Source organism: Nicotiana attenuata, unplaced genomic scaffold (genome assembly GCF_001879085.1).
Source record: "Nicotiana attenuata strain UT unplaced genomic scaffold, NIATTr2, whole genome shotgun sequence".
Taxonomy (NCBI): Eukaryota; Viridiplantae; Streptophyta; class Magnoliopsida; order Solanales; family Solanaceae; genus Nicotiana; species Nicotiana attenuata.
Window position 1 is genome coordinate 62,700 of NW_017673866.1, and position 10,010 is coordinate 72,709.

Genomic DNA, 10,010 nt, shown 5'->3' on the forward strand with positions numbered 1-10,010 from the left:
AATCTTTTCTTTTTCTCCTTTCCTCCGCCATTTTCAATCTCTGCCTTCCAAATTTCATAATCTTTTCTTTTTCTCCTTTCCTTTGCCATTTTCAATTTGTGCCTTCCAAATTCCATCATTGCCGAACTCTTTTGGTTTTGGATTCATGAGAGTGAAAAATAGTGTTTTGTTCTTTGTAGAGTTATTCAACAGTGTTTTGTTCTCTGTAGAGTTATTATCCCTTTTACTTTTTCTAAATCCAAAACTATCCTTCCCTTACTAATTAATAATCACGTGTCATCTCTGCTGCCATTCCCCAAAATTTTATCAATTTGTTTGAAGTTGTAAACGTAAAGCCAACTGTAGCTTTGTAAATGTTGGATACATTTAATATTTTATATACATTGTTTTGTTTTAGTTTCTTTTTGGTTCCATAACATTTTTTTTAAAAGACTGCTGTTGAATCCCTCATTTTTCTTAAATTGGTGAAACTATATTCGAAATCAAAATTTTCAATGAGTCTACATGTTAACAAAGAATTTGAAGCTATGAGCCGAAAAAATATTTTTTGGTGAAATAATAGATTATTGCATGTTATTTAAATAAATAATTTATATTTAGGCGATCAGTTTAAATAGAAAATGAACTAAATTATAATTTTTTGGTATATGTATTAATTTAGAATAAAATATTATCGTAATCATTTTCTTTATAGTGTTAACAACTTTAAGGATATTTCAGTTATTTTAACAGACAAGTGCTTGCCAGCACTTATTTACCAAACACTTCAACAACTTTTTTTAAGTTTCAGCACTTTTATCCAAACACTTAACTACTTATTTATAAAACAAGCTCCAGCACTTAAAAGTGCTTTTAAGCACTTATACTTAAAAGCCACTTTTTTTAAGTCAATCCAAACGGGCTCTAAATAGAAAAATATAGCTATAAAAAGAAAATTTGCACACACGTAGTAAAACGAAAAGCGTGCCAACTACTTTCGCCATCATCGCGTTTTGACGTTTCCTCTGAAATTCCCAAAAGCAAAAACCGCCATTGAAACATTTCGACAAGCTTGAATCTCTAAATTAAGCTTTAACAAACTATCAGAAGCTCGTACGAAAACAAGTCCAAAACTGTAGTAATGAAGAGTTTATTATCATTAGGGAGATTGATAAATCGAGCGACTCTCCACAGCAATAGATTGTTAACAAAACCCTATGTAGCAGAAAATGGTGCAATTTCTACATCTCGTCGCTTCTTATACGCTTTATCTTCCAAAGCGCCCATTAATTTATCTGTTTTCACTTCGTTAAAGCCTTCGCAATTCCCTTCTTCACATCCTTCACCATGGAGCCATTTCGGAGGTCAGTTTTTTTTTTTTTTTTTTAAATATTCAGCTAGTTCTCCTTTTTTAGTTTTAATTTATTTTTTCAGAATAGTCACTATAGAACCTTTAATTAATCTTAAAAAGATAAATTGTTGTGTATTGGTATGAAAACGGACCCGAATATAGCGTAATGGATATAGAGGATTCATATAGTTCACTAGTTTGACATTGAGGCTAGTATATTTTGATGTGAAAATGTATATGTATATGAGTTTGTGTGTAATGTGCTTTTTGCTCATTGTTATTATTGTCCATTACTGTTTGGTTTTAGCTGGATACTTTTGGCTTTTAATTTTAGTTTACTGGAAAATTTGGGGGCAGGGAACCAGAGACGATGCTGGTTTTGATTCACTTTGTTGAATCTTTTCAGAAATTTAAGATTATTTGGGACAAATGATTGAGCAAAAATGGGGCATTTATTAAATTCTGCTGATAAAACGATGGGATTCATTATCAACATTTGGAGAGTAGAAGATGGGGAAAATGTTGCTTCTTTATGCGATTTCCATATAGAAGCAAGTAAAAAGGTGGCATCTTTTCTAAGAACAAGTTCGTTCAATGTTTTTTCCATCATTTTTCTTCTTTACAAAAAGTTTAAGACTTTATGATTTACATATTTGTTGCAGTAATTGCTTGATTTGGTAAATGGGGGTGCTAACTATTAGTTTGTGAATATGGTTATATATTCTGATCTTGTATATGCTGTGAACAGGCCAGAAGAGGACTTTGTTTATCCAAACTCAGTCGACTCCTAACCCTTTATCCCTTATGTTCTATCCTGGGAAGCCAGTTCTGGAAGCTGGGAGTGCAGATTTTCCAAATGCTCGTTCTGCCATGAATTCACCTCTGGCTAAGGCTCTCTTTGGAATAGATGGTAATTCTCAAAACTTAGAATCGTGAAAAGCCTTAGACATTTAACATCTATGTTAGAACCTTTATATTGAAATCATAGATGCTTTAGTGCATTGCCCGGGAAATGTGGGGGGATGTGCTTATAATACTCTCTCTCTCAGACTACCATGGAAGAGATGCAGAAGAAAATATGCCTAATCTGGTGGATTTGCAAAAATTCAGCTGTCAACACACTATATAGCAGGATTTAGGCTATTAGAAAAATAGTTGTCATTTTTATCATCTAGCTAACTGGCTGTGCATAGTGCATTCAATTTTGAATCAAGGTCAAGGTAGTACCAACAACATCTGAATATTTGATGTGAAATATAACTGTCTAGAGTATATTTGTTGTCTCATATCTGAAATAGATTTAGGCATAAACATATTACTATAATAAGGAGCGGTTTTGAGACGCTATTCTCTTGAACTTTGAGGTCATATGTTGTGTCGTCTAGTGTAACTATATTTTACTTCATCTTTGTTGCCAACTTGCTATTTTGCAATCACAAACTGACTTTTCCTTTGTTATAATTGTTTTGATGTCTTCATCATAGATTTTTACTGAAGCCACATACTTTTTGTTAGCTTCTGTAATGTAATGACTGAAAATAACTGAGGTATGGTTCCTTATAGTGGGAAGAGTAGGGGTATGACTGTTTGTTTGGGGGTGGGGTGGGTGGGTGGGGGGGGGGGGTTACTAAAGTCTAGAATTGAATTACTTGATAAAAAAAAAAAATCAGTATGGAAAAGAGAGCTTTGAGAGTTGACGGAAACCATATAAGCTTCAGGAGAATCTTTTTGTCCTGTTGGAACAAGAATGCTTTTACCAAGAGAGACAAATTATTGATCCACGCCTGTGGCAAATGATCTTTAGATCATTATCTGAAGAAAGGATTGCACATTTTCTTTTGGATAAGTAAGGAATGTGCAGTGTTTCTAACTTGATTTAGAAAAAGAATATGATTATGTCAACTGGAGTTTTCTCCTTTAGATCATGGAAACCTGGGATTTGGAGAAAAATGGATTCGCTGGATAAGATATTGCATTACCACAGTTAATGGATCTCCTGAAGGACTTCCTCTCGTCGGAGAGAACTAAGAAAGGACGATCGCCTTTGTCACTTCTTATTTGTTCTGGCAATGGAGGGACTGAGCTTGATTTTGAAAATGGCAGCTATATATGACTGGATACAAGGTTTCAAGATTAAAGTAGAAAAGGAAATGTGGAAGAAATTGCATTAGAGGGTGTGACCTAGTGGTCAATAAAGTGGGTGCAAACCTTGGAGACCAGGATTTAATTTCTAGCAGAGACAAAAAACACTAGGTGGTTTCTTACGATCTGCCTAAGCCTTGGTGGGGAAAGTTACCTGTGTTAATAGCAGTGTTATCAAAGGCGAAAAGCGCAAAAATACTAAGGTCTGTTGGGGCTTTAAGCGCAAAGCACAAATAAAGCGTGGGCTTTAATGAAAAAAGACGCAAATGAAGAAAAATAACAAATATGTATGTGTAGTCCAAGACTAATATCTATAAGCATGAATACCAAAAATATGGACGAAGAAATTGAAGAATTTTTTTGATAAAGTGAAATATCAATTGTTTAGTGTCCCTCTTCGGGATTACGCTCATTGGCAAGGAAAAGTATGTCTTAGAGCGTTGATGACAATACTGAAGCGCCTGCTAAGCGAGGCGGATCGCTCAACATGTTTTGAGCCTCGCTTCAGGGCTTAAGCGCGCCTTTGATAACACTGGTCAGGGGAGGTAATATGTATCCAGTTGAATAGTTGAGTTGTGGGCAAGTTAACCCGGACACCACCATTATAAAAAATATACTGAAGAATATTATATTCTCTATTCAGGTGTCTCATATTTGAAGCCAAAGGAAATTAGTTGCTGCATCTGAAGGTGATTCTATTAGTCTCTGAGGCCATCTTGGCTTACATATTAACTTAGAATGAAGCAATTATTTCATAATAAATGCTGGCCAGAGCTTTCATAAGCTGTCTATGATACTGGACAAATTTCCTATAGTGTACTTGGAATTAGTTTTGGGGCAAGGCAAAAAGATACTGCAATTTAGCAAGATGTGATTGAGGGTGCAAAAAGAAGTTAGCCCCCTGGAAGAAATAATATTTGCCCTCTTCACCAAAAAAGAGAAATAATATTCATCTTTGGATGAAGGTTGACTATAGTCAATAGTATGTATATGAAATCCTATTTGCTACATGTCCCTATCTCTTTCCCCCAAAGGTTGAGAAGCAGAAAATTAAAATAAAGAATGTTTTTTTGTGTGAAGGAGGTTGTGTCAATAAAAGATATCACTTGGTAAAAGGGACAAGTTTTGAAGAATAAAAGAGATGGAGGTCCAGGAGCAAAGCGATGTAACAAGAGCTTGATACTCAAATGGCATCGGAGATTGATGAAAAGGAATAACATGTAAAAGAGTTGGACAGTTAAGCATGGGAAGGAGTATTAATGGTGCAGAAAACCAGTGAATTGTATCTGAGGTTTTTAAATTATTATATGATTAAAGGTGTTTTGCGGGAGGAAAATAAGGGTCTGCATATTCAAATAGCTAGAGAAATACATTAAGGGCCTTATCAAAAAAGAGACAAGGGATAAGTTTCTAATTTTATATAATCTGGGCGTAAACAAGACTTGCACTCTAGCGGATTATTTTATAAAAGAGTGGACTTTTCAGAAGTTTTTTCGATGTATCGGGTGTGTGAAACTTAATAGTAAAACTGGACTCAGTAAGGATATTGGAGTAGTGTTAGATTTTATGTGTTAGACTGGAAGCAAAGATGGGAAATCCTCGGTTAATTCTTGTCGCAGGGTGCTGTTAAGTAAAAATATGATAGAAAATAGTTATTGGCTTGGGAAGATGATTAGGGAAACAAAAGTTCTCCCCAAAAAGTAGATTGTTTTGGCTGGAGTGCAACCCATGAAACTCGTCCAACATAGAAAAATTTGCAGAAAGGAGGCATCATGTTATACAGAAGATGCAGTCTATGTGAGAAAGTAACAGAGTCAGTTATCTGTTCATTCACGACAGGTTTGATTGGAAGATGACAGATTCGGACCATGTTCCTGAACTTATATCCTATTCACTGGTGATGCCTGGAGATATGAAGCAGAGACTTATTAGTACGCAAGGGTGGAAGGTGGAAAAGAATAAAAACGAGATCAGAAGACTATACCTTTATGTATACCGTGGCGATGGGCAAAGCAATTGTAGGATTTTTTTAGGGGGAAAATCATCATATAACTCATGTAAACTTTGGATGTGTTCAAGTTTTATACTCTCTGGTAGGAGAAACATTATAAATGATGTAGAAAGCATCATGGAACTAATGAACCAGATGGAGCCGAACAGGTACCTTTGTGTATAGTTGTACCTCCATGTTACATCCCATTCAATAGATTACTTATATACAAAAGGAATTTTATTTCTCTGTTTGATGCCAAATAAGATCTGAATTTTCTCTTTTCTGTTCTTTATCAGGAGGTTATATATTTTATTTCTTACTTTCTGCTTTAGTTCAAATGAGTAAAAATGGGTTACTTGCTGAATAGAGACATGAAGTTCCTATAGTCCCCTATCAACAACAACTATGCCTCAAGCCTAAACTAGTTGAGGTCCGCAATGAAAGTTTTCAATGTTGTTCCGTTTGGACATGTTTCTTTCCATTACTCAATAAATTGGAGTTCCCTAACACAAAAGATTTCTATAAATGCCAAAATTAACTAGGCCCCCAAGGCTTTGGTCTAAGGGTAAGAGTGTGACACGTGATGTGTGAATTATGCGCACGTCACTGGTTCGAACCTTGATGCAGAAAATAGCTTGGTATTTAAGTCTAAAAGAGTGGAGAGGCGTGCCCATTTTCCACCGAGTTTCCAATTTGCCCTCGGGGACTTTTCAGTTGTCAAAAAAAAAGAAGCCAGACTTAACTATAGGTTTTATCATAATATAGATCTTTTGCATCCATGGTATTATGTTTTTTTTTTGCTAAATCCGCGTGAATCATGATAGATTGCGTATGTATTTGAGACAACTTCCTTTGCAAATTGCTTCCATGGGTGACATAATTTGAATGAATATGGAATTCTACGACGTAAGTTTGACTTGTATATAATAAATATAGTTAAGTTCATTAAGAAATAAGCGTAATAGTTGATAAGTTAGTGTAATTGAGGAAACATCAAGTAACCGCTTAGTTGCATAATAGATACTTGAATTCTTGAAACAAATGAGTTGTATCGATTGATATTTGTAGAACTATGTGAAACATTTGGGACGCATAGGAGGAGATTGTGTCAGAGAAATTAGACAAAGGAAGTATTCTTATTTTTTTTTCTTCATGAATGCGCCTAAGAGTTTAATCCTGTTTTCCTTCATGCAGGGATTACACGTGTATTTTTTGGATCAGATTTTGTTACTGTTACAAAAAGTGAAGATGCTTCCTGGGACTTCCTCAAACCTGAAATATTTGCAGCAATTATGGATTTCTATTCTTCTGGTAAGCCGCTGTTCCTCGACTCCAGCACTGCAGCCTCCATGGACACAGCTATCCATGAGGATGATTCAGAAACAGTTGCAATGATTAAGGAACTCTTAGAAACTCGTATTCGCCCAGCTGTACAAGATGATGGTGGGGACATTGTATACCGAGGATTTGATTTAGATACGGGAATAGTCAAATTGAAAATGCAAGGAGCATGCAGTGGATGCCCTAGCTCATCCGTTACACTTAAATCTGGTATCGAGAACATGCTCATGCATTATGTGCCCGAGGTTAAAGGTGTGGAGCAGGAAATGGATGAAGATGAAGAACCTGGATTAACTGGTGCACCATATGAGTAGTAATACTGTTATAGCTGCTTTTAGTTGATTTGGTGATACAGAGATCTCAATCAGGGAAGGCAGGACTTGTTCATGCTCCTCCATGGAAAGAGTGAGTAATGTTGAGTGCACAAGTTTCTTGCATCTATCAAATTCATGCGAGATAAGCTACTATATGCATCGAAAATTCTGATTCAGCAGTTCTTTTGATAACATTCTAATAAATAGTTTCTGCTATAGCTGGATAGGAGACGGGACAATTGGTTGCAACATGCTCCTAAATGAGTCTATAAAGATGCAGAAGTGCAGTTGCTAACCATACGTTTGTCGATTATCTGAAAATTTTCATTTTATGTCTTGTACATTTTGAATGGTGAAGTGTGGATCCTTGTATATAGAATCAAAATCTCGGCGAGCAGAGAAGAAAATGCAACGATTTGGAGGAGCAATTACAAATTTTAGTTACTACAGAATTATGTGTTCATGCTCCAGAAGAGTGAAGAAGCAACTTAGAACGTAACTGCTAGTGGAACCTTGTTCGTAAAGAGAGTTGGGCAAGCCGGTCTGTGAGTATACTTGAGGGTATCAAATTATAATAACTAGCACCAGAATCACATAATTTTCAGGAAGTATTAATTGCCTAGCGTGCAAGATAGTGAAACCTTTTGGATCCTTAAGCACAGACAATTTGTACTAAAGACTGGCTCTGCATTTGAATATCAATCTCCTTAAAAACCTCCTCTTGTTAAATAAATCTCCTCTGGGAAAGTTGGCATTGAGCCAATGTTTCTGCAAAACTTTGTCAATTGTCATTCCATTAATCTTTAAAGTGTTACATACTTTCTGGTATGGCTGTACATGGACCGGATGGGTTCGATTTTTATCAAAATCAAACCAAACCAACTATATCGGTTTGAATTGGTTCAGTTTTGGCGGGTTTTTCGGGTTTTTTGTTACTTAAATATTATTTCAATCTTACTTTGTTAAATTTTTTATAAGTAAATATATTTAGTAAAAATGTAAAAAATTGACAGACATATTATCTATTAAATATTCTTATGGGTCAATTTACTTAGTAACGCATGATAGTTTTTAGTCGTCTGACAACAATTTTCGTTGTTATACACTTTCAAGGTTAACCGAATTTAGTAATTAAACATAAAAATCATTTGATACCTAAATAATAATAATAATCACTTGAAATTCGAAAAAGATATAATAATTTAATAGATCTTAACATATGAACATGGAAGAACAAAGAGAGTGGTCATGACGTATTTCAGTAACACTTAATAAGAAAATAATCATATAACCCATTTATTTAAGATTAATAAATATGGAGCACTTCATATTTTCTTAAATATTGTATCCCGTAAGAGAATCTCAAATATTTCTAGACATTTTTTAAAGAAAATTCTATATTTATACGTCGGTTTGGTTCGGATTTTTTTACTCAACACCAAACCAAATCAAACCAAACCTAGTTGGGTTTTTTAATCGATTTGGTTTGACTTTTCAGTTTGGTGCGGTTTGTACACCCCTGCTTTCTGTATGCATCTATGGTGAGAGTTGCATAACTCCCCAAGCAATGAACTTTTTGTATTCAGATTTGGAGGATTTGGTGGTTAATAATATTAACAACTCATATTGCTTCCTCAACCTTTGATGAAGAGTGTGTTCTATCTGATGATCTTATTCGACTAGTCCTTCACGCTAGCTTGAGCCATGCACTAGAAGAACACAGTTAAGGGTAAAGAACAAAAAAAAAAAAAAAACATATGAAAAATATTGAACATATGAAAATATTTATAGCCTATTTTGTCCTCGGCAATGGCACAAAAACTTGATGCAACTAAATGGCACTAGCAAGTTCAGTCACTACTTTCATTCAATGACATAATATCATTTACTGATACATCACGATTCATGAGATACTTAAAATGAAAATGTGAAGTATCAATAGACATATGTAGTGTACAGTATATTTTTGTGAATATTTATAGCACTCAACATAATATATTAATTAATGAATTAAATAATATTTGGTAAATCTACATAACTATCTAGCGTCTTGGAATGAGATGTGCAGGAGCTCTTTCGACAAAAATAGATTTAATTGTAAAGAATTGCGTTTGACTACCATCCATTTTTAAGATTCCATTTTCATTCAAACATGAATATTTAAAGTTCCTAACACTTATAAATTGGGCAACAAAGTTTGATCTCGAAATTAATTCTTGTCCAAACGTGTTTGTCAAGATAAAGAGAAGTTTCTAGGAATATTGCTGTCGCTAGCATTAAAGAATAGTGCTCTACTGTTTAACCGTATCTCTCTCTTCATCGAAGGTGTGTTTCGTATAACGGAAAGTGTTTCGTCAAGTTGTAATCTTATTCATTTTTCGGTATTTGGTACGCAAATTAAAAAAATGATTTCTCAAGAGTATTCATAAATATTAGATATAATAAACATGAAGCCATAAACTTTCAAACCAACAACCTTCCGAACCCACAAATTTCATAAACTTTCGAACCGCTAAACTTTCAAAACCGCGGAATTTCGAACCTGTGAACTTTATAATTTCTAAACCCGTAAACTTCCAAACACATAAACCTCCAAACTCATAATTTTTGAACCTTTAAACCGATAAATAAAACATTAAAACTGAAAATATATTTAAAAAATATTTTTTTGGGGTCGGGGGGGGGGGGGGGTCAGCAAAACCAAAAAAAAAAAAAAACCAGAAATTTAAATTATAAATAAAAAGTAAAAATTTTATTTTTTAGTGCGGGGAGGGGGGAGTGGGGGTGCAGGTGAGGGGGGTTGGGTGGGTGGTGCAGAAAAACGAAAAAACAGAAATTTGTAATTGCAAAAAAAAAAAACTTAAGGTAAAGAAAAATATATATATATATA

The 10,010-nt window shown here is 34.5% G+C and overlaps 1 protein-coding gene across 1 annotated transcript; it reads left to right on the forward strand.

Moving 5' to 3' along the window:
* Nucleotides 1-962: 962 nt before the first annotated feature.
* On the forward strand, nt 963-7,896 carry LOC109217493 (nifU-like protein 4, mitochondrial). Its single transcript, XM_019381749.1, has 3 exons — nt 963-1,343; nt 2,079-2,240; nt 6,660-7,896. Exons 1-3 carry the CDS (start codon nt 1,121-1,123, stop codon nt 7,118-7,120), a joined length of 846 nt encoding a protein of 281 aa, XP_019237294.1. The 5' UTR covers nt 963-1,120; the 3' UTR covers nt 7,121-7,896.
* The last annotated feature ends 2,114 nt before the right edge of the window (nt 7,897-10,010 follow it).